The sequence below is a fragment of the Hippocampus bargibanti genome, linkage group LG08, assembly GCF_051943395.1.
Source record: "Hippocampus bargibanti isolate YZ-2025 linkage group LG08, ASM5194339v1, whole genome shotgun sequence".
In the NCBI taxonomy this organism is placed as follows: domain Eukaryota; kingdom Metazoa; phylum Chordata; class Actinopteri; order Syngnathiformes; family Syngnathidae; genus Hippocampus; species Hippocampus bargibanti.
This window is the reverse complement of record NC_142741.1, coordinates 4406632-4429632: the sequence shown is the minus strand read 5'-3', so window position 1 is coordinate 4429632 and position 23001 is coordinate 4406632. Positions and strand designations below refer to the sequence as shown.

Genomic DNA, 23001 nt, shown 5'->3' with positions numbered 1-23001 from the left:
CCCCTTCCCACTGCCACAATCACCGAACTCTGAGTACACGTCACACGCTGTCCTATCATCCTGAACTCTATTTTTCCTGCACAACCTCACCTCAAAACCAGCAGGCTCAAGGCCAGTTTCTGCCAACAGGCAGTCAGGAGACTCAAATCCCTCCCAGGCGTACTCAGAGTTCGGGGAGTGTGGCAGTGGGAGGCGGCAGGGGGGGGCAGCCTGTCGCCTCCCACTGCCACACTCACCGAACTCTGAGTACACGCTACACGCTGTCCTATCATCCTGAACTCTATTTTTTCGTTTTTCTGCACGACCTCACTTCAACCATTTTTGTTTTTTGCATTACTACACTATGTAACTTTACACACACAACGCTACCTCACTTTACATTCACAATTTACATGTATTGTCTTTTTTAGCCACATTATAATTGTCTTGTACGCTGGGTCCGAGAGGAGAATAATTTCATCTGTGCTGTATGTCATGCATATTAGCATATTTGACAATATATTTGACCTCATTTTCTGGTGGCCTAGTTGAGGGTTGCTAGTCACTCCGAAAATCAAAATAATTCTGATGGCTCGTAATGTGTCAACCGCTTGAATGGGGGCCCCTGGATTTCAAAGCAGTGGCATATTTCATCTTACTTGTTCTGTCTCTGGCTTCGATCAGTTCCGAAACGTATCCTGGCTCGCCGACACCAGCGGCGTTCACGGCTCGGACTCGGAAGCGGTACAAAGCACCTTCTTTTAGTTCGGCTACCACAAACTTGGTTCCTCTGATCTCTGTGTCCTTGGCCTGGAGAGAGTGCAACCCGGGAATGAGCTGGGGAAAGCAGACTGGTCCAGGACAATGTGTTGGTGTGATCATAGTTTACCTTTTGCCAGCTCTCCGGGGCCTCGGGCTCCTTTTCGTCGGCACTGCTCAGTAAAAGCAACTTCCTCTGAGCCTTCTTCTCCTCCTCTTCCCTGCTGACCTCCTTGTATTCCACAACGTATCCAGTCACCTTGGAACCTCCGTCCACTAAGGGAGGAATCCATTCCAGCTCCACCGTGGACCTGGTCCAGTCCGTCACCTTTGGTGTGGGTGGACCGGGGGGCTCTGTGCGTTATGCAAAAGATGGTGGTCAATAAATTTCAAAGACATGAACGCGCATGATCGGCCACATCTTGAATACTGGTTACAGAAGGCCAACAACTAGTGAGAACCAGTCACAGACTGCTGAAAAATGAAGGAAAAAGATACATTTATTTCGCCATATTAAACATGGCTCCAGATGAATATTAAAAAAGTAAGTTTAATCAGTATATTGCTTTGCTTATAAAATAATAATAATAATAATAATAATAATAATAATAATAATAATAATAAAACATTTCATTTGTAAGCACCTAGATTAGCTATATAACTAGCTTGCTGTTGGCCATCTATTAGATATCTACTAGCTGGCTGGCTAGCTTTCGATCTATTTAGCTTTCTATTAGCCATATAGCTATCTGGGTGGCTAGCTATCTAGCTAACTATCTGTTGGCTATCTATTAGTTATCTACTAGCTGGCTGGTTATCTATCTATTTTACTCATGGAAACAGATTTCAGATGTGAGCTCGTTGCAGGCGGGTTGTAAACTAGTCAGGGGCTCGTGGCGATTGACTTACTGATGGGATCCCTACAGAGCACGGGGTCCGAGGGTACGCTGGGTAGTCCGCATCCTGCAGCGTTGGCGGCGCTGACCCGGAACTGGTACATGGAACCCTCCACCAGGCCGGTGACGTCCCAGTTGTTTCCCAGCGGCAGCGCTCGAATAGGCTCGCGGTTGACACGAGCCCAGCGCTTGCTGGTGGTCTCCTTCTTCTCGATGAAGTAGCCGGTGACCGGTGAGCCGCCGTCGTATTCGGGCTCCTCCCAGTTCACCGTCATGGATTCCAGACACACGTCGGTCACGTTGGGCTTCTCACACTGGCCTGGAACAGCTGCACACAGTGAGTTTCAATTAAGAGTGTTGCGCAGGGTCAGGGTCACTAGTTCACAAGTCTGGGTTATAATTTGAAGACAGAGCTATGTATAGGGATGGGGTTCCGAATCCGGGTTTCCGTGTGTACGTAAAAAACGCGTTGGATGCGGGGACTCGAGTCATTTACTGGCGCAGTTGAATCAATCCTTGTTGAGACTGCATTCTCTCCCTCCTCACACTGTCTTTAGAAGATTTAGAAGATTTTGTGTTCAAATTCCTTGACACAAATGCAGTGGATTCCACTTTGGGTGTGGGCTAGCACCTCACGTTGGATCAGGGTTACAGAATAAAAAGCTTTGGTTTTCGCAATTTGGATTTCAAGTCTTGCATTTCGAAGGTTTGGAAGCCAATGCGATAGTCTTTGCGTGTGGCACTCACTGAAGAGGTTCCTGGCCTTCTCTGGCTCGCTGACGACTGGCGGGCCAACTCCAAACTTGTTCTGCGCCATGACTCTGAACTCGTACTCGTGATTCTCCGTGAGCCGGGTCACCAGGTACGCGCAGTCCTTGGGGTCCTTGGACACGTGCACCCATGACTTGCGGTTGTCCTCACGTTTCTCCACCACATAGTTGGTGATTTTCGAGCCGCCGTCGTCCAGGGGCGGCTTCCAGGACAGGCCGATCCTCTCCGCAAACACCTCGGTGAACTTCACTGGTCCCACGGGAGGACCGGGAGGGCCTGCGGGAGTCACGGTAAATCTCAACAAAGCCTCGTTGGGCCACTTGCATGTCTTGTTTTTTTAGAAACTTGGATTTGGGTCCAATTCTATAGGGTACATTTCACGCGTCATCGGCGCTCACCAAAGACAGAAAGTTTGACGTCCTTGGTGACAGTGCCCAGGGCGTTGCTGGCGGTCAGGCTGTAGAGGGCGCTGTCGTCCCGCGTGGCCCGCTGCAGCAGCAGTGTGCACTTGTCATGGTTCACCAGCTTGGCAACGCGCTGGTCATAGCGCATGGCCTCTTTCTGTTCGGGTGCCGCCAGCCCAGCCTTGTGCCAGGTGAGGTTGGGGAAGGGGCAGCCGCTCACTTTGGCGGGTAGGCTGACGTCGCAGCCCTCTTCACCCTCCATTGCCTCCCGCAGCTCGATGGTGGGCGGGCCTGGAACCAGACACCTTGTTACCAGAACAAGCGGTGTACACAAGGATCCCTAGTGGAGGACAGTCCGACTCACATGTCTGGTCCTTGATGGTGAGCGGTCCGGCGGTGATCGAGGGTCGACTAGGACCGGCCGCATTCACAGCCTTCACTCGGAACTCGTACTCTCCACCCTGAAAAAGAAAACACACGCACATTATCAGCACATTCCTGGTCGTCGGTCCAGCGGAGGACGAAGGCACATTCTTTAATTCCCCAAAAATGGAATGAGACTGACCTCCTTAAGGTCCTCCACCACGAAGCTGAGCTCCTCCACGTCTCGCCTGTTGCACTGTTTCCACGTTTCCTTCTCTTTGCCGCTAGTGTCCCAGCTCAAGCGCTCCACCACATAATGCGTGACAGGAGAGCCACCGTCATTTTTGGGAGGCTCCCAGGTCAGGGTCACTGTGTTCTTGGTCACCAAGGTGACTTTCAGCTTAGTCGGCGGGTCCGGTGGGTCTGGACACAAATCGGGTATTTCAGAGGCAGTCAATTTCCACACAGCACCTTTTTCCTTAGTTTAGCAACATCATCATTTTCACAAATTGTCAGCGCTAAGCAATGAAATTTTATACCAAATTTACAGAGAATATTGCCAAGGGGAAGAAGATAGGGGATACACAGCAGGGGTCCCAGGACAGAGCCTTAGGTGCACACCAGAAGATACAGGAGAGGACTGTGAAGTGAATGAGTTAATTTGGATGAACTGAGAGTGGCCAGAGAGATAAGAGTGGAACCAGCGTAAGGGCGTGTCGGTGATCCCTATGAAAGAAAGTCTGTCGAGGAGGATGGGATGAGAAATGGTATCAAAAACTGTGGTGAGCTCAAGAAGGGCGAGGATGGAGAGTAAGCCAGCCTCAGCTGCCAAAAGAAGATTGTTTGTGACTTTTAAGAGAGCTGATTCTGTACTGTGGTGAGGGCGGAAACCAGATTGGAATGGTTCGTAGAGATCATTCTGGGAGAAGGGAGAGTGTACCTCAGAGTAAATAACTTTTTCAATGATTTGGGAAATAAGAGGAAGGTGAGAAATGGGGCGAAGGTTTTTGAAGTCATTTTAAGAATTGGTGTGACAGCTGCCATTTTGAGGGGGACAGGGACGATTCCTCTGGCTAGCGAGGAGTAAAGAATGGGTGAAATGAATGGAAGGAGAGATGGCAAGCAGGATTTGACCAGAACTGTTGTGAGGGCATCTAGTTGACAGGAGGAATTCTTGGATTTAGTTATGAGGTTCGAGATTGTAGAGGGATGAGGGACTTCAAGAGGTCCACTGGCTCCCGGTCAAATATAGAATCAACTTTAAAATTCTTCTTTATACATTTTGCACTATCCATAACCTTACATTCCCTCTGGTTCCCTCAGATCCTCTTCCTTCCTCCACTTGTGTGTGCCCCCCTGCCCGTCTCAGCACGATGGGGGACAGAGCTTTCAGCTGCACTGCCCCCAAACTCTGGAACTCACTTCCTCCCAACATGCGTAACATCGATTTTCTTCCCACCTTCAAAAGCCACCTATTTAAAATTGCATTTTTTGTGTAGCTCTATCTCTTGTTTCTATTCATAATTATATTTTATTTATTGTATTCATTTATGCTTGTCTGTGACTGTAAAGTGTCCTTGAGAGCTTTGAAAGGCGCTTGAAATTAAATGTATTATGATTATTATTTTCTCACAGATGGGGTCTCTGGCCCGGACAGGATCAGCGGTGACAGTAAATGGACCAAAGCCCAGTCGGTTCTCAGCTCGCACTCTGAACAGGTAGTCTTGTCCCTCCAGGAGGCCTGGGACCACAAAGGCTTGACTGGCGCAGGCCGCATTCACCTGATGCGACAGAAAAAGAAGCCAGCGTCAAGTCTTCATCCACACAATCTTTGGTGTCTGCCTGTCCGTCACTTCCTGTACTTTTGTCCAGGCCTTGTCGGTGACACATTTTTTCTCAATGTAGTAGCTTTTGATTCTCTCTCCACCATCATTGTCAGGCAGCTTCCAGATCAGTCTCATGGTTGACCGGGTGATGTCCGTCACCTTCAGATCTTTTGGAGGTCCCGGAACGTCTGGTACCAGGAAGGAACCGTTAGGCAAAGTAATCAAATCAAAATCGCAGTCGAATTCAAAGAAGGATGACGCACCGAGAACATTGACTCTGACATTGACATGTTTCTGTCCAGACTTATTCTTTGCCGTGATGGTGTAGCGTCCAGAGTGGTTCCTCAAACTCACAGGGATGCTCACAATGGATGTGGTGTCTGTGGATTCAACCTGAGGAGAAGAAAGAGTGATGAGTGGTGAGTTAAGGAGTTACACATGTTCTCACACGCCAATGGTCAGAGAAGTCACCTCCGAGTCCACGGGAAGTGTGTGGAGCTTGTTCTTCTTGCGGGATTTGGCTTTACCCTCATATTCCCACGTCACCTTGGGGACGGGACGACCCTTGATGGTGGCAGGGATCCGGATTGGATCTCCAGCACGGACATAGAGCAGGTCATCCACCGTAACGTCAATGATAATGGAGGGCGGCACTGAAACCCAAGCGGGAAATTCAGTGATCAAGTCATCTCTTCATCTTGACACTTTCCCTGCAAAGAAGACTTACGCTGGATTTCTTCGATCAAGACCTCTCCGGTGCGGGGGCTGGGGTCTGATTCGCCAATTTCATTGACGGCAATGATTCTGAAGCGGTAACGCTTCAGCTCACGGAGGCTGGGCACAGTGAACTCGGTGGTGGGGTGCAGATCTTCGTTCACCCTCACCCAATCCGATTTGCCCTCATCCTGAATCTGGACGATGTAGCCTTTGATGGGGCTTCCGCCGTCGCTCTCCGGCGGCTTCCAGGTCAGAGTGACATTGTGCTTGGTCTTGTCGGCCACCACCGGAGCAGCGGGCATGCTGGGAGGAGCTGGGGGTGAAGGGAAGAACTGTTTAGTCCCAAATGAAAGCATGGAGCCAATGGAACAGAAACATGGGACTGAAGTCGCCGAAACCAAAATGGCAACGCGATTCTTCGTAGCTGTTGAAGACCTTCACACAAACTAGTGCAACTCCAATTTTTTTGCAGTATCGGTGAAAGACCAAAACTTTGATTCTCAGCATGTTCCCAGGAAGTGCGTGGAGTTCAAAACTCCAAAAGGCGTTTCGTATTTCAGGCCAAACATTTCTTCAATGACACGGAAGAACGTTAAAAACGCAAGTGAAGACTCACTCAGAGGGTCTACGGCAAACGCTGGGTCGGATGGTGCGCTGAACGGCCCCGTTCCGGCTGAATTGGAGGCAGCGACTCGGAACTGGTACTCACCGCCTTCAAACAGGCGAGTCACCTGCCATACACAGACGGGTTTTCCAATCCAACCATTTTGGAAAATCAGCCTGACCCAAAGTCCTACCTGGTACTCCCAGCCTTTGATGCCCCTCTTGGTGATTGGCATTTTATTGACTCTGGCCCAGTAGGCAGAGCCCCTTTCTTTCTTCTCCAGCCAGTAGCCAATAATCATGGAGCCACCGTTGTCCCTGGGTGGCTCCCAGGTTAGAGTCATGGAGTTCTTAGAATACTCAGTGATCCTCGGTTTCTCCGGCGGGCCGGGGACTCCAAAGGGGTCTGTGATCTGAACTTCCTCTGTGGCACAGGGGTCAGACTTACCATAGCGGTTCTCAGCTCTGACGCGGAACAGGTAGGATTTGTTGGTTTCCAAGTTCCACACCTACAAAACACAAAAACTGGGGGTAGTCCCTTACAGTTTTGACATCAGGGATCTACGGTCTTCTTCGGAGAATAATTTGATATTGGTGACAAATCCATTTTGTGGTAGCCGAAAAGGCCATGGCAAAAGTCTCATTTGAAAAAGCACAAAGCAGTGCAGTGTGTTTTTGTTCACTGGGTACCACAATGTGGTTACAGTTCAGGCGTGAGGACTATGTTCACAAAAATGGATCTTGTATTTGATTAAAGGTGTGAAGTGACGCTTTGGTACAGTGATACCTCAGTTTACGAACTTAATTGGTTCCCAGAAAGTGTGAGTAAGGCAAAAAGTTAGTCTTCCAAACATTAATTTCCCATAGGAAACCATTAAAATGAGAATAATCCGTTCCCAGGTCCCCATAAAACATAATTTTCTACTAAGTAAGCCTTAGAACTATACAAAATAGACTTTATTTTATGTATATGTATAATATGCAACTGTATTGCAATTCAAGCAATTAACTGTACTATATAATAAAGTCGTTTTATTGACCTTTTTGATGGTAGTTGTCAATGGATGGCGAACTTCTTGATGATAGCCGAGTGAAGTTGCCATGCTTTCTCGGCAATAATACCCTTACTCACAGTGTCCCCTGCCAGCTGCTTTTGGTTAATCCAAATCAACAGAAGTTTTTCAACCTCTTCTATTGCCTGAGACCGTTGCTTGGACAACACAGAAACACCCTAAGCCACACGTAGCAATGGTCGACTTAGCATACTGGTGGTGGGACGCTAAGTCACACAAATGCACACCTTGTTCGGCTGAACACTAGCCTGTGGTGGGGTCTTTTTTAAAGGCGCTTAGAAATGAAATGTATTATTATTTTCGGTCTCACATTAGTAAGTACTACACTCGATAAGAAACCACGTCTGCACTGAAAGAAAGTGGGTGTGGAAAACTAGTCTGTGACGCCGTTCGACCGTGTGGTTTGCCATTCTTCCACCGAAAACTAGTCCGCCAGCCACCGTGGCGCTGTGTGGTTTGGTTCGTTTGCTGGAAACTAGTTTGTCTGCCAAGATTATATTCTCGCGAATTTAATTCGTACGGCGAAAAGGTTTGTAAAATAAAGCGTTGGTAAGCTGAGGTATCACTGTATTTCCATTTCAAATGCAAGTTTTTGAGTCTGGACCAAAGCCCACGGGTTAAATCTGGACTTTGATCTGAGCGGGACCTACCCGGTATTTCCTGTCAATGATGCTGTTGGTGAGTTCCAGCCACTGAGATTCCGCTGCTTGTCCATCTTGGTCCGCCTCCTCTGTGTCCATGCTCTTCTTTTCGACAATATAGTTGGTCAGTTCGCTGCCGCCATCATCCAGAGGCGCCTCCCATTGCAACTGGCAGGACTCCGCTTTGATGTTGGACACCGCCACATTTCTGGGAGGAAGTGGCCGGTCTGGACGGGGAGACGGAGAGACCAGGTTTAGTCATCTGGCTTCATTTATTTAGATTTTATTTCTTTGTATTTTTTATTCAGAATGTCAGAATTGAAGGTGAACCAAGGTCTGCTCAAGGCTAAAATTGCAGTCTGATTTTTCCTCACTGGAGAAACCTGTGATTTTTGGGGTTGTATTATAATAATAATAATAATAATAATAATAATAATAATAATAATAATAATAATAATAATAATAATAATAATAATATTCTCCTCCTTCTTTTCCTTTCGGCTTTTCCCCTCAGGGGTCGCCACAGCGAATCAATGTCCTCCATCTATCCCGGTTTTGTGCATCCTCTTCTCTCACACCAGCTACCTTCATAATAATAATAATAATAATAATAATATTATATTTCATTTCTAAGCGCCGTTGAAAACTCTCAAGGTCACTTTACAGTCAGAAATAGATAGAAAGCTAGCTAGATAGTTAATAAATAGCTATCAAGCTAATAGATAGCTAGCTAGATAGCCAGCTAGCCAGATACATAGCTAATAGACAGCAAATATATAGCAAATAGATAGCCAGCTAGCTAGCCAGCTAGGTGGCCAGCTAGGTAGCCAGCTATGTAGCCAGCTGGGTAACCAGCTAAATAGTCAGCTGGGTAGCCAGCTAGGTAGCCAGCTAGGTACCCAGCTAGGTAGCCAGCTGGTTAGTCAGCTAGGTAGCCAGCCAAGTATCCAGCTAGATAGCCAGATAGCTAGCTAGATAGCCAGATAAATAACATACATGTTAATAGATAGCCAGCTAACTAGCTAGCTAGTTAATAGATAGCTAGCTAATTTGCTCAGGTTTTGCTCACCTAGCACCATGACATAAGTGGTGTGATTGGCTGAGCCCATGTTGTTGGAGGCCGAGACGGTGTAGCCGCCACGGTCCTTGCGCTCGGCGGCAGGGATGGACAAAGTGGACTTGCAGTTCATCCTGCCCGTCACCTTGGTCTCCATCAGCAGACTGTCCGTGGGCTTCTCCAGTACCACGTCGTCTTTGGACCATTCCACTTTGGGGATGGGGAGGCCCAGGATGTCGGCAGGGATCTCGACAGGCTCGCCCCTCTTCACCGTGATGGTGTCAGCCTTGAATATCTTCAGCATGTGGATCTCGGGGGCCACTGAGGAGGAGGCAAGAACAACACGGAATGACGGAATGTCTCATGGTACCGTTTAATGGTAGACATTGCCATCCAGTCTAACCAGGGACTGTTACGGCATGGAGAACAAAAACAACGAATCAACCAACTAACAATCCCGGACGAGCCCCCAATTTATGTTACGGCACGGCAAAGCCACTAACATAAAACAGGGGACCAGACACAAGTAGGTTCTAGAAAAATAAAGAATTTAACCTTGAACTCAAATAGATAGAAAGCTAGCTAGCTAGCGGATAGCTAATAAATACCTACTAGATAGCCAGATAGCCAACAGCTAGACAGCTTACAGCCAGCCAGCTAGACAGCTAATAGCTAGCCAGCTAGCTAATGGATAGCTAATAAATAGCTAATAGTTAGCCAGATAGTGACAGGTTAGCGGCAGGGAGCACTACGACCACCACGCAGAACGCCACTCGACACCTCCGGATTACTTGAATCGTGGTGTGTTGAAATTAAGGGTCGCCTATTGATTCTTGTCTGATTCCGAACTGTTGAGAGAAGTCCTGAAGTGATGAGCAACTTGTTCTGTTTTTAGTCCCGAGCGTCAGCCGTAGGCTTCAACAAGGTTACAAAGCCCTAGCCTATGGCTTTCCACCAATATTCCGCAGACTTGGCATACCTTCATCGTCTTGGATGACCACGGTGAGCGGAAAGGACGGGTCGCTTTCTCCAATCAAGTTTGCGCACTTGATCCTGAACTCGTACATCCAGGCCTCATCCAGGTCCTCCACCGTCATGCTCATATTCGGGCAGATTTGCGCGTTGCAAGGCTCAAAGGCCGGTTTATCTTTCCGCTTCTTTTCTACAAAGTAGCCGATGACGGGGCTGCCTCCGTCATTGCGAGGCGGCTTCCACGCTAGCGTGATGGAATTCTTGGTGCGCTCCGTGTAGTGGAACTTCTCAGGCGGCGATGGCGGTCCTGCAAAACCCGTGATGAAAAAAAATGGTTTCTAGACCTGAATGGTCCTGGCCACACACAGTCACTACGGACGACACTTGCCTTGTGGGTCCACAGCTTTGATTGGTCCCAGCTCGACGGGCGGGCCCATGCCGTACTTGTTCTTGGCAGTGACGCGGAACATGTACTCTTGTCCCTCCATCATGCCCACGCACTCGCATTTGGAGGAGGCGGTTTCGACGGGCTGCCTCCACGTGTGCATTTTGGCATCTTTGCGCTCCACCAGGAAACCGATCACGTCACTTCCACCATCATCCAACGGGTCATCCCAGTTCAGGAAAATCATCTTTCTGGTCACCACCACTGGCTTCAGGTCAGTGACTGGTCCGGGAACATCTTCAAAGAAGAAAGAAGAAAAGAGTTGTGGTCTGTGCATTTTGAAACATTCGGGTCCCCTTTCTAGATGTCCGTGAACTTACCCATCACTTCCACCCGGGTGAAGGCCGACCTTGTGCCGCTTGGGTTGCACGCCGAGATCATGTATTTGCCGCAGTCCTTCCTCTGCGCGTTTTTAATGAACACAATGCTGTTGTTTCCTTCGGTGAGGATCTCCACGTGGTCTTTGTCGGGTTTTGTATCCTCCACGGTCCAAGTGATAGTTGGGTAGGGTTTACCGGTGACCAGCGCCGGAACACGAAGTGTCTCGCCAGCTCTGATGACCACACCGTTCTTGACCAAAACGTCTAGTTCCACCGTAGGCATTTCTGCAGAAGGAAGTCAGTCGCAGACAGTAAGAATCGAATCTTGCCTCACACTTCATTTGACGTTAAACATTTTCACGTTCTCGGCTTGGTGACCTGCTGGATTCTTGACGAACACTGACTCCGTGAAACCAGGGGCTCCTTCTCCGGCAGCGTTGCAGGCAATGACTCTGACCAAGTACTTGGCTCCCTCGCGGACTCCGAACACGGTAAATGCACGAGTTTTCCATGGACGTTCTGTAGACCTGGACCAGTCCGTGCTACTGGCAATAGTCTGAGGAACATCACAGATTAGCGTGAGATGAATATTTTCACACTCTTAAATTCAGAGGGCTCCTCACGCACCTTATCCACATGGTATCCCAGGATCTCGCCTCCTCCATTGTCGGTTGGTGCATCCCACTCGACGTCAATTGAGTGATCGGTGGTCGCCACCACTCGGGGTACAGGTGGTCCTGGAGGTACTGTAAAACAAAGATCGTCAATGTAGACTGCTACTTTGACTGGCGCGTATTCCTTGCTGGAAAATGTACATACGAATTGGGGCTTGGGCCGTTTTAGGATCTGAAGGCACGCTGAACTTTCCGGGACCCGCCTGGTTTTCGGCTGCCACTCTGAAGATGTAGGTCAGGCCCTCAATGAGTCCTTCCACATTCAGCTCGGTGGAAGAGACCATGTTTCTGGCGAGCACATTCAAGATTCAGAAATAGCTGCCAACACGCAGTCACATCTACAGCGTTCTTTTTGGCAACCCTCTACCTGTTGACCCGGACCCAGTGGGAACTGTTGATCTCTCGACGCTCCACCCAGTACCCCATGATGGGGCTGCCATTGTCATTCGGCTCCTTCCAAATGACCAGCATGCTTTGGGCCGTGACGTCATCGATCTCCGGCTTCTCTGGAGCCTCAGGAGGGTCTGGGAATGAAGGACGGTGAGATGATAGGATTAACTGTCAAGTAATTCACGCGAACCAGTGAATATCCCTTGTGCAGTCCTACACACCGAAGGGATTCTTGGCAACAAGAGGCTTGGAGACGCATGGCGGACCCGCTCCATACTTGTTCTCAGCGACAACTTTGAAGATGTACTCCTTCTTCTCAATGAGTTTGGGCACCAGATAGCGACATCCTCGAAGTGTGGCAGTGACACAGCTGTAGGCGAGCTCTATCTTGGAGTTGTCTTTCTTCTCCAACGTGTAGTTGAGGATCTCGCTGCCGCCGTCATCTTTCGGGGGATCCCACTTGCAGATCACAGAGTTTTTCCTCACCTCTTCGAAGCGAAAGTTGATTGGAGGTCCAGGAGTGTCTGACAACAGGGATAAAAGTGTTTGTTGGGCCTTGAAGCTTTGCGGTCCTCCATGAGACTCGGACGTGACACAAGGAGGAGACATAATAGGAGGTGCGCTCTTACCTAGGACGTTGACCTCGCAGGTGGCTGAAGCGACGCCATGGTCATTTTTCACTTTCACCATGTAAATGCCGTGGTCGACACGCAGTGAGCCCTTGATAACTGCAGTGGACTCGCCCCTTCTGCTGTTGTTGATTGTCAGACGCTCGCCAATCGTCGGGTAGTCCGTCTCCTCCACCTCCTGCTCTTCCACCTCTTCTTTCTTCTCTGCATCCTTCACTTCTCCTATTTCCTGCTCTTTCTTCTCTGCTTCAGGCGCCTCCTTCTTCACCTCCACCTTCTTCTTCAGTGGTCTCTCCGGTCTCCTACGAAGCGGCTCAGGTCGGATCACCTGGTCGTTCCAGAACCAGCTAATCTCAGGGTATGGTGAGCCAGAGATATTAGCATCCAGACGGATCTCGCTGCCTCGCTTCACGTTCAGGCCGGACTGAAGGCTGCCACTCAGGAAGACCTTCGGAGCATCTGAGGACAAACGGACAGATCAAATCAGGCCATGCAACCGTCCAAGTCACATGACGTCCCACACATTTTCCTCACCAAATGCATCCAAGGCCTTCACAAACAGGGTGCTGCGAGATGGATCACTGACACCGGCTGAATTTTCTGCTCGAACTCTGAAGGCATAGCTCTTGGCCTCCTTTAGACCTTTTACGGTATAGGAAAGAACCGGAACCAGGAAGTCGTTGCACCTCTCCCACTGGTCCTCGCCCTTCAGCTGCCGTTCCAGGATGTAACCCATGATTTTGGCACCTCCATCGTACATGGGCGGCTTCCAGGTCAGCGTTATGGTGCCTGATGTAGGATTGTGGGTCTCCACATCCACCGGTGGGTCAGGAGGATCTGATGAAAGATGAGACACAATGAGTTTCAACAAGACACGGCGCTGCGTTTGGGCCAAACTGTCACTGCTTACATTTCTTGTCCACAGCAATGACAGGGTTGCGAAGCTCGATGAACTCCCCTCCTCCAATCTTGTTGACTGCCTGGACTCTGAAGTAGTACTCTCCGTTGGGGATGAGGTCTTTGACGTTCCAACTAACTTTATTCTCTCCGGACATCACATTGACATATGTCCTCCGACCGGCTTCACGCCGCTGTAGCAGTAACAAACACCAAGTTAGGCTACAGACTACCCTTTCTGAAAGATTGTGGTTCACAAAAAATCCAAAGTGCTTGATCAGACTCTTTGGTACTGACTTGCAGGATGTAATGAGTAATTGGGGTGCCTCCGTCATAGTCTGGTGGATCCCAGGAGACCTTGCAGGAGCTCTTGGTGATCTCGGAGGCTAGAATGTTCTTGCACTGGCCCGGAAGTCCTGGAGATGCAGTATAAAGACTGGTAAGAACCTCCCGGTTGACATGTCGAGTGCTGCGGATGGTCTACTCATTTACCGATGACTTTGACATTGATCGTGGCACTGGCAGCTCCGAGACGATTCTCCAAAGTCACTTTGTATTGACCAGCATCAGAGTGAAGGCTGCTCTCCACCTCCAAGTGACAGCAAGTGTACACTTTCCTGGTGTGTGGAAAAAATCTTGTCAGCTGCTTGTCAGTCGAACACAAGTGAAATGTGAGCACCCACCCAAAGTTGCGACGGTTGTCGGCCTTTAATTCCTTGCCGTCTTTGTGCCAAGTGATCTTGGGTGAGGGGACGGCCTTGAAGGGAACTGGGATGTGCAGCTTCTCTGTCTCTACCACAACCATGTCCAGAGTCTGGAATTCTAGCATAGGGTTGCCTGCAAATACAAACACGAGCAAGTGTCAAGCAGGAAGCAGGAAAACCAGCCCTCCGACTCACTACAAGCTAAGGTCCCACGCTCCCATTCTTACAGTCGGAATCTTTGGCAATGACGTTCTCAGAGATATCGGAGGGCTCGCTAACGCCGACGGAGTTGATGGCTCTGACTCTCAAGATATATTCCTTCTCAGGCACAACACCTTCTTTTACAGTGTACTTTAGTTCCTTGACGGGACGAGAGTTAACCCTCATCCATTTCTCCGTCCCAGCCTCACACATCTCAATGTGGTAACCGGTGACGGGGGAGCCGCCGTCCTTGTGAGGAGGCCTCCAGCTGAAGGACAGGAAGTCCCGGCTGGCGGCCGTCACATGGAGTTCGACGGGAGGTGATGGGACACCTGCAAAAGGCAAGGCGTTCCTTTGACCTCACGTCTTACAAAAAGTGACCATCGCGTTGTTTTCGGTTTAGTTCTTTGGCTTCTGTCAACTCACCCGTTGGGTCTTCAATGCTCAGGATCTCAGTGGGTTCGCTCGGATGTCCGATTCCCGCCTCGTTCTCAGCGCGGACTTGGAACTGAACCTCTGTTCCCTCAATCACGTCTGTCACTCTGTATTTACAGTCTGGCCCAGAAGTCTTTCCGCACTTCACCCAGCGGGTTCCAAGCTTCTCCTTCTTCTCAACAGAATACCTGCCAGGATAGTGGCAGAGCAGGAGTCAAAGAAGAGTTTTGATTTTCAAGCCAGATTTAAAAACGGCCACACAAATTTGGTTCACTTTGTTTTGGATCCAGTTTTGTAAATGTTCACAAAGCCCGAGGGGGGGAATTCTCCAAAGTATGTTTAGTATTAGAAATGACAGATGACATTTTGATCTAGCGAGAGCAGGGAACAGGTGGGGGACAAACTAGAGATGTGGCGGTATGCCTTGGAAAGGAGAGGAATGAAGATCAGTTGCAGCAAGCTGGAATATGTGTGCGAATGAGAGGGATCCAAGTGCAAGAGTGATGCTACAGGGAGAGTAGATAAAGAAGGTGGATTTTAAGGATTTTAAGTACTTCGGTTCAACCGCCCAGAGCAATGGAGAGTGTGGAAAAGAGGCGAAGAAGTGTGTCCAGGCAGGCTGGAACGGCTGGAGAAAAATGCCAGGTGTGATGTATGATAGAAGGCTTTCAGCTAGGATGAGCAGAGAGGACCAGCCATGATGTTTGGACTGGAGACAGTGCCACTGAAGAAAAGACAGGAAGCAGAGCTGGACTATATTAGAGGGACAACTCATATTAGAGACTTTGGAGAGTGGTTTGGAGAGAGCTTTATGAATGTTGTCAAAGAGGATATTAGATGGACAACTCATATTAGATGGACAACTCATATTAGAGGCTTTGGAGAAAAAGTCAGAGAGGTCAGACTGAGATGGTTTGGACATGTCCAGAGGAGAGAGAGTGACTCTATCGGGAGAAGGATTCTGAGCCTTGAACTGCCAGGCAGGAGACCGAGAGGGAGACCAAAGGGGAGGTTTATGGATCTTGTCAAAGAGGACATGAAGGTAGCTGGTGTGAGAGAAGCGGATGCACAAAACCAGGTTAGATGGAGGATATTGATTCGCTGTGGCGACTCCTAAAGGGAAAAGAAGATGTTCAGAATGTTCGAGTCCAAACTCCTTCTCAGCTTTGTGGAATGACAGTAAGATTTTGAAACTAATTCTTCCCAACTTGGATGAGGGTCGGCGTTGCATTTCCCACCTTAGGATGGGTCTTCCACCATCGTTTTTGGGCGCTTCCCACTGAAGATCCACGTATCTTTTGGTGACGGCATCCACGGCGAGGGCGTACGGTGGTCCAGGAGTGGCTTGAAAAGGGGAGGAAGGGGGGTTGAGGGTCAGACACATTTGAAACGTCCTAGCGTAGTCAGCAATCCCACAGCCGAGGAGAAACCACTTGTCCAAACCGACCGGCCAAACTCACTGAAAGTGTCCTTGGCCAGAACGGAGTCCTCGAGCTCGCAGAAGGGCCCGAGGCCTACGGCGTTCTCGGCTGCCACGCGGAACACGTAGAGCGAGCCTTCATTGAGGGGCGCCACTGTGCACTTGAGCTCTTTGACGGTGGTGTCCACGACCTGCCAGCCTTTACGCCGGACGTCCCGTTTCTCCACCACGTAGTTGGTGATGGGCGAGCCTCCGTCACGCTCGGGGACAGTCCACTTCAACTCGCCAGTGTTCCTGCTAATACCGGTCACCTCCAGCCAGCGCGGGGCCGAAGGGGGGTCTGCACAGATTGGCATCAAGAGCTTGTCACGCGACACAGCAACAGGCTACTCATGACTACTATCAATGATATATGTTCTGGCATATTCTATAATAATAATAATAATACATAATAATAATAATAATAATAATAATAATAATAATAATAATAATAATACATTTGATATCTAAGCGCCTTTAAAAACTCCCAAGGTCACTTTACAGTCACAGGATCAGTTTTTCAACCCGGAATAACTCAAATAGATCGAAAGCTAGATAGATAGCTAATAGATAGTTAGCTAGATATTTAATAGCTAGGTAAGGTAGACAGCAAATAGATAGCCAGCCAGATAACCAGTGAGATAGCCAGCCAGATTGCCAGCCAGATAGCTAGGTAATAGACAGCAAATAGATAGCCAGATAGGTAGCAAGCTAGGTTGCAGACAGCAAATAGATAGCCAGCTAGGTAGCAAGCTAGCCATCTAGCTATCTATCTATTAAATATCTCACTATCTATCTATATTAGGTATCTAGTTAGCTTTCGATCTATTTCAGTTATTCCGGGTTGAGTGAACGCTGGCGCGTGTGGCTGCCGCTGCTCACCCACAGGAGAAAAAACTGATCCTGTGACTGTAAAGTGACCTTGAGAGTTTTGAAAGGCGCTTAGAAATCAAATGTATTATGATTATTGATATTGCGCTTTTGACTAAAATCATCTTGGACATTGAAGTGGGGAAACTGCATTGGACTTGAAAAGAGGGCAAACAGTCTGTGGTATGTGACTTAGTCACTGTTTCTTACTTAGTCTTTCCTTGCAGAGAACTGGGTCACTGGGCTCGCTGGGCTCACTCTCCCCGGCCACGTTAACAGCTCGCACCCTGAACGAGTACTCCTGCTTCTCCATCAGTCCCTTCAGGAAGTACTCGGTCCTGCTGACACCCTCGGCCACGCGTATCCAATCGGCGGTGCCGCTCTTGAGCATCTCGATAACGTAGCCATCGATCTTGGCACCCCCGTCGTGCTCCGGCTTGGTCCACATCAAGAAGCAGGAGGTCTTGGCTACATCCTTCACGGTCGGTTTGCCAGGAGGCCACGGAGGATCTGCAAGACCCATCTTCCGGGGTTTAGTCTTGAACAAAGGTTTTAGTCAACAAACTCCAAAGTGTCGTACCAATTGGATCTTTCACAAGGATCGGTTCAGTTTCCCTGCTTGGTTTTCCAGTTCCAGCCACATTTTCGGCCAGGACTCTGAACTTGTACTTCTTTCTTGTGGGAAGACCTTTGATCCTGCAGGCAAACAAACGCGTGTTTTAAGGGAAGAAATTGTTCGAAGACAAATGGAATTTCAAAGGATTAAGGACTACAGTGACACCTCGGTTTACGAACGCTTTAGCTAACGAACTTTTCGCCTACCGAACGTTAAATAATCTTGGCATACGAACTAGTTTTTTCTATTATTCTGGGATTATTATACGGATTATTGTGATTTTGATGGTTTCCTATGGGGAATTAATGTTTGGAATACACAGTTTTCGCCTTACACACAATTTCTGGGAATCAATTAAGTTCGTAAGCCAAGGTATCACTGTATATTTTAAACATACCTCAAATTAAATTGCAATCAGTGATTGTGGATGCAAGTCGCGCAACCAAGTGCCACGACTTTGATGCTAAACCATCACTTCAACTCACGCAGACTCAAATCATCCCAACCAACCTGTAGTTTGTGTCCTTGATGGGCAGCTTGTTGCATCGGATCCACCTGTCGTGGTCAGGCTCGTACCGCTCCACCCAGTAGCCGGTGATTGGGCTTCCCCCGTCCTCATCCGGTTCGTACCAGCTGAGAGTCAGCGAGTCTTTAGCAATGTCTGAAGGTTCCAGCTTGTAAGGAGGTCCGGGGGTGTCTGGAAAAAAACCCAAATAAATAAATACAAAAGATATAACGCAGGTACAGGTAATATCCGACTTACGACCAGCTCGACTTATGACCACCCGTACTTACGACCACGACCTCCAGACCCTATTTTTTTTAATTGTAATTCTACGCCTGGCACCGCACGCGCTAGCAGGCGGGCAACGTGTACGACAATTTTGACCAGCGAGCCAGCATCTCACTCTCGCACAGCAATCGACCGTGTGATGGCACCAGAAGGGGGACTAGTTTGGGAGTCATTTAGCCTCCGAGTCTCTATTCAACATTTTGAATGGATTTCGACTTACGACCATTTTGACTTACGACCGTTTGGTCGTAAATCGGATGTTACCTTTATAAGCTTTCTTACACTGCATTGAATGTTGATGTAGTCCTAAAACTCAATACGTATAAGGTTTCGTAGGCTGCATTGAATATTTATGTAGTCCTAAAACTCAATACAGGCAACATCTGACTTACGACCAGCTCAACTTACGACCACCCATACTTACGACCATGACCTCCAGAGCCTATTTTTTTAAATTAAAAGTCTACTTTTAATTTTAAGTCTAGCAGGCCGGCAACGCGTAGACAATTTTAGCCAGAATTTCACTCTCACACAGCAATCGACCGTGTGATGGCACCAGGGGGGGGGGGGGGGGGTTGCGTGTCATTTAGCCTCCGAGTCTCTATTCAACATTTTAAATGGATTTCGACAATTTCGACTTATGACCGTTTGGTCGGAACGGAACTCGGTCTTAAATCAGATGCTACCTGTATAACACAAGTGCAAGGAATCCCAAAACTTCCGACAAGTCAAGAGAAGGACATACCAAAGGGGTATCGGGCGATAATCGGCTCATGTTCGGCTGATGGGCCCACACCAAACTGGTTCTCGGCAAAGACTCGGAAAATGTACTCCTTGAACTTGACTAGGTCAGTGGCCCTGTAGGTGGTCTGTTTGACGGTGGACGAGAGCCGGTGCCAAATCTCACTGTCGGCAGCGCGGCGTTCAATGATGTAGTTGGTGACTCTGGAGCCACCGTCGTCACGCGGCGGGTTCCAAGACAGAAAGCAGGTCATGTTGGTAATTTCCGAAATGTCAAAGGCCGCGGGGGGGCCGGGTTTGTCTGAGGAGGAAAGTCGGAATTTGACTTGAATGCATCCATCTTACCGTGGTAGACGGACGATTTTCTTCCACCCCTTACCAAGAATGTTGACGTCAACGGTGGCGGTGGCTCGTCCGCTACTGTTGGTGGCCTCAATGATATAAGTGGAACTGTCATCCCGCTTAGTCTTGGAGACGGTGAGGGTCGAGTGTCCCGGCTTAGTGTCGATATTGACTCGGTCGTCAGACTGGAGGACCAGATCGGCCTTGGTCCACTTGACCCGGGGTTCGGGTTTGCCCGTCACCTCAGCGGGAAGTTCAATTCTGCTGCCGGCTTTGGCAGTCAGACCGGCAAGCAGCTTGACATCCAGCTGGATGTCTGGTGGCTCTGGGAATAATAATAATAATCCATTTCATATATTGCTGTTTTGCATTTGACTAAAAATATCAGCCTGCATGTTTTGGCTATTTTAGATGCTGTAAAACGTTTTTCTGATGTCAGTAAGGAAACAAAAAAAATGGTGTCGGTTGTCCTTTAATGTCATTTATATTTTGACGATAAGCATCTTGCCCTCATCCAGAAAATCTACCTTTGGGGTCCACAGCCTGGATTTCATCTGTGGCCTTGCAGGGTCGACTGGCTCCGAGTCGATTCAGGGCTCGGACTCTGTATGAATACCACTCGCCCTCAGTCAGACCAGTGACTTGGCACTTGAGTTCTGGGACCATGTCTCCGCAGGGCTCCCACTGATTGCTTCCTCTCTTGCAGCGGTCAACGTTGTAACCACGGATGCTACTGCCCCCGTCATACTGGGGAGGCTCCCAGGTCAGGAAAATCCCACTGGCTGACTTGTCTCTCCATCGCAGGTTCTCCGGTGGGTCAGGGACGGCTGGAACACAAACCGCGTGAAAGTTACGGATGCTTCTTCAATCCTTCAGGTCTCAAACAAAGGATTTGGTTGCTCACTGGCGGGAGAGGAGACGTTGACAGGCTCGTCGATGTAGGCTGGTTCTCCGGGACCGCACTTGTTGCAGGCCGTGACCTTGAAGAGATACTCCTTGCCTTCAATCACGTCCGTGACGGTCATCTCCAGATCCTGGATGCCTGAGGCCACCTGACAAGGTTGATGGCAGGTGGCTCAGTACCATGTGGTCGCTGGTGAAGTCACAGTCCAGAACTTTGGAACCGCTGTACCTTAACCCAGGTCTTGCGGGAGACCTCTCGTTTCTCCACCTGGTAGCCCGTCAGAGGACTTCCTCCATCATGTTCTGGAGGCTCCCAGCTCAGGCGAACATGCTCACGGGTCACTTCTGGTACCTTGAAGTCTTTCGGTGCGCTCGGCGCAGCTGGAATGTCGCAGGAGCAAACAGAACGTTAGCATGGATGCATTTTGCTCAGCTTAGACAAAACGGAGCCCTTGCTGCTCCCTACCAATGACATTGACTTCAATTTCTCCAGAGACGGACGAGACGTCGTTCTCCAGCTGCAGGACGTAAGTCCCTTTGTCTGGACGGACGCTGGGAGTCACCACAAGCTCAGCAAACGTTGACTTAGTGGTGACCCTGATGCGTTCGTCGGCACCAGTAAGCTCATTCTCCCCAAATGTCCACTTGGCAACGGGGACGGGATATCCGGTCATGGGGACTCTGATGGTGAGAGCATTTGGAACAATCACCTCCAGGCCGTCTTTGAAGCCACTCAGGTCCATGGTGGGTCCGGCTGGAAAAGACAGGGGACAAAAGTCAGGTGAGCTGAGGTGACGGTCAAGAAATACAGTGATACCTCGTCTTACGAACACTTTCGCTAACGAACTTTTCGCCTTACGAACATTAAATTCGCGAGAATATAATATTGGCAGACCAAGTAGTTTTTGGCGGACGAACCAAACCACACAGCGCCACACTAGCTGGCAAACTACTTTTCGGCGGATAAACACCAAACCACACGGCCGAACAGCGCCACCGTGGCCGGACTCGTTTTTGTCACCACCTTTCTTTGCATGCAGATGTAGTTTGTTATCAAGTGGAGTACTTTTGCTTTTGCACCCACAAGGTTTGTGTGACTTAGTGTCCCAGTACCAGCACGCTAAGTCTAAGTAAGTATTGCTAAGTGTGGCTGAGGGTGTTTCTGTGTTGTCCAAGCAACTTCTGTTGATTTGGATTAATGAAAAGCAGCTAGCAGGGACAGTGTGAGTGAGGGTATTATCGCCGAGAAAGCACGGCAACGTCATCCATTGACAACTACCATCACAAAGGTAAATAAAATGACTTTATTATAAAGTAGTTTATTTCTTTAATTACAATACCATAGCACATTTATTATACACAAACTAAGTTATATTTTGTGTCGTTTTAAGGCTTAGAAAATTAAAAAGTATAAAATGATGGTTTATGTTGACCTGGGAACACATTATTCTCATATGAATGGTTTCTGATGGGAAATTGATGTTTGGAATACACACTTTTCGCCTTACACACACTTTCTGGGAACCAATGAAGTTCGTGAGCTGAGGTATGACTGTATAAGTGCTGCCCGTCCGTCTCACTCACTGTGCTGGTCGTCAGCCAACAGGGGTCCGATGACATTGCATGGATCCGAGATTCCGGCAGCGTTTTCAGCGAACGCTCGATAGTTGTAATATGTTCCATATTGGAGTCCGGTCACCTGAAGGGAAAAACAACCCAAAACAACAAGGACAACAAAAACAACTTTGAAAGTGACGCTTCATGAGGACCACAAAGAATTTTGATGGCGTTTTAGGACGTCGATCGCACTTTGTAAAGCAGGTCAGGGCAGAGGCGAGTGTTGCATCGCAGCCACTTCTCGCTTCCGTCTTCACAGCGTTCAAGGATGTATCCGGTGATCATGCTCCCACTGTCACTCAGCGGAGTCTCCCAGCTCAGCTCCACGGAGCTCTTGTTCTGGTTCTGCCACGCTAGGTTTTGAGGCGGGCTCGGACGCTCTGTGGGGGGTAAAGGTCGAGTGGAACGTCCTTGTCGTGATTCAAGTATTGGTAACAAAACAGGTTTTGCACTTCCCAAAGTGGCGAAAAAGTGAAAAATCCTTTGATCCTCTCCTCTTTCATCTAGAACTGCTTCATGTCACAAAGAGGGTACAGCAAGTGATGAAGAATGAATGACTGTGTTGTCATATTATTTGTTATTTTGTTTTTTTTTCACAAGATGGTGGCGCGTGAACACGCAGCGGCTCCTCTCTCTCCCAGCAAATTGATGTTTTCGTGTTTAATTATAATAATAATACATTTCATTTATAAGCACCTTTCAAAACTGTCAAGGTCACTTTACAGTCACAGGATCAGTTTTTCTTAGGGTGAGCAGTGACAGCCACACACGCCAGCGTTCACTCACCATGGAATAACTCAAATTGATAGAAAGCCAGCAAGCTAGCTAGCTAGCCGTAAGCCATCTGGCCAGCCAGCTGGCTAGCTATTAACTATTAGGTAGCCGGCTAGCTTTCTATTTATTT

At 48.7% G+C, this 23001-nt stretch overlaps 1 protein-coding gene across 20 annotated transcripts in view; it reads right to left on the bottom strand.

Moving 5' to 3' along the window:
* ttn.2 (titin, tandem duplicate 2) overlaps window positions 1-23001 on the bottom strand; it is a 228432-nt gene that overhangs the window by 90326 nt on the left and 115105 nt on the right. For all 20 annotated transcript variants that reach the window (XM_089002824.1, XM_089002838.1, XM_089002836.1 and 17 more), the window contains 45 exons: window positions 22290-22477; window positions 22065-22179; window positions 20947-21234; window positions 20710-20861; window positions 20482-20629; window positions 20105-20404; window positions 19615-19902; window positions 19240-19536; window positions 18212-18398; window positions 17666-17781; window positions 17296-17595; window positions 16217-16516; window positions 15995-16100; window positions 14748-14944; window positions 14348-14653; window positions 14100-14253; window positions 13909-14033; window positions 13714-13832; window positions 13430-13610; window positions 13054-13356; window positions 12520-12978; window positions 12112-12414; window positions 11868-12024; window positions 11646-11788; window positions 11454-11572; window positions 11205-11382; window positions 10827-11111; window positions 10450-10743; window positions 10069-10368; window positions 9102-9410; window positions 8042-8259; window positions 6513-6827; window positions 6332-6446; window positions 5726-6028; window positions 5470-5651; window positions 5262-5391; window positions 5035-5186; window positions 4806-4953; window positions 3375-3595; window positions 3174-3270; window positions 2804-3100; window positions 2382-2681; window positions 1648-1962; window positions 869-1092; window positions 639-789 (listed from right to left, as the gene is read on the bottom strand). In XM_089002824.1, coding sequence (XP_088858950.1) covers window positions 639-789; window positions 869-1092; window positions 1648-1962; window positions 2382-2681; window positions 2804-3100; window positions 3174-3270; window positions 3375-3595; window positions 4806-4953; window positions 5035-5186; window positions 5262-5391; window positions 5470-5651; window positions 5726-6028; window positions 6332-6446; window positions 6513-6827; window positions 8042-8259; window positions 9102-9410; window positions 10069-10368; window positions 10450-10743; window positions 10827-11111; window positions 11205-11382; window positions 11454-11572; window positions 11646-11788; window positions 11868-12024; window positions 12112-12414; window positions 12520-12978; window positions 13054-13356; window positions 13430-13610; window positions 13714-13832; window positions 13909-14033; window positions 14100-14253; window positions 14348-14653; window positions 14748-14944; window positions 15995-16100; window positions 16217-16516; window positions 17296-17595; window positions 17666-17781; window positions 18212-18398; window positions 19240-19536; window positions 19615-19902; window positions 20105-20404; window positions 20482-20629; window positions 20710-20861; window positions 20947-21234; window positions 22065-22179; window positions 22290-22477 — 9885 coding nt within the window. The remainder of the gene's footprint in view (window positions 1-638; window positions 790-868; window positions 1093-1647; window positions 1963-2381; window positions 2682-2803; window positions 3101-3173; window positions 3271-3374; window positions 3596-4805; window positions 4954-5034; window positions 5187-5261; window positions 5392-5469; window positions 5652-5725; window positions 6029-6331; window positions 6447-6512; window positions 6828-8041; window positions 8260-9101; window positions 9411-10068; window positions 10369-10449; window positions 10744-10826; window positions 11112-11204; window positions 11383-11453; window positions 11573-11645; window positions 11789-11867; window positions 12025-12111; window positions 12415-12519; window positions 12979-13053; window positions 13357-13429; window positions 13611-13713; window positions 13833-13908; window positions 14034-14099; window positions 14254-14347; window positions 14654-14747; window positions 14945-15994; window positions 16101-16216; window positions 16517-17295; window positions 17596-17665; window positions 17782-18211; window positions 18399-19239; window positions 19537-19614; window positions 19903-20104; window positions 20405-20481; window positions 20630-20709; window positions 20862-20946; window positions 21235-22064; window positions 22180-22289; window positions 22478-23001) is intronic.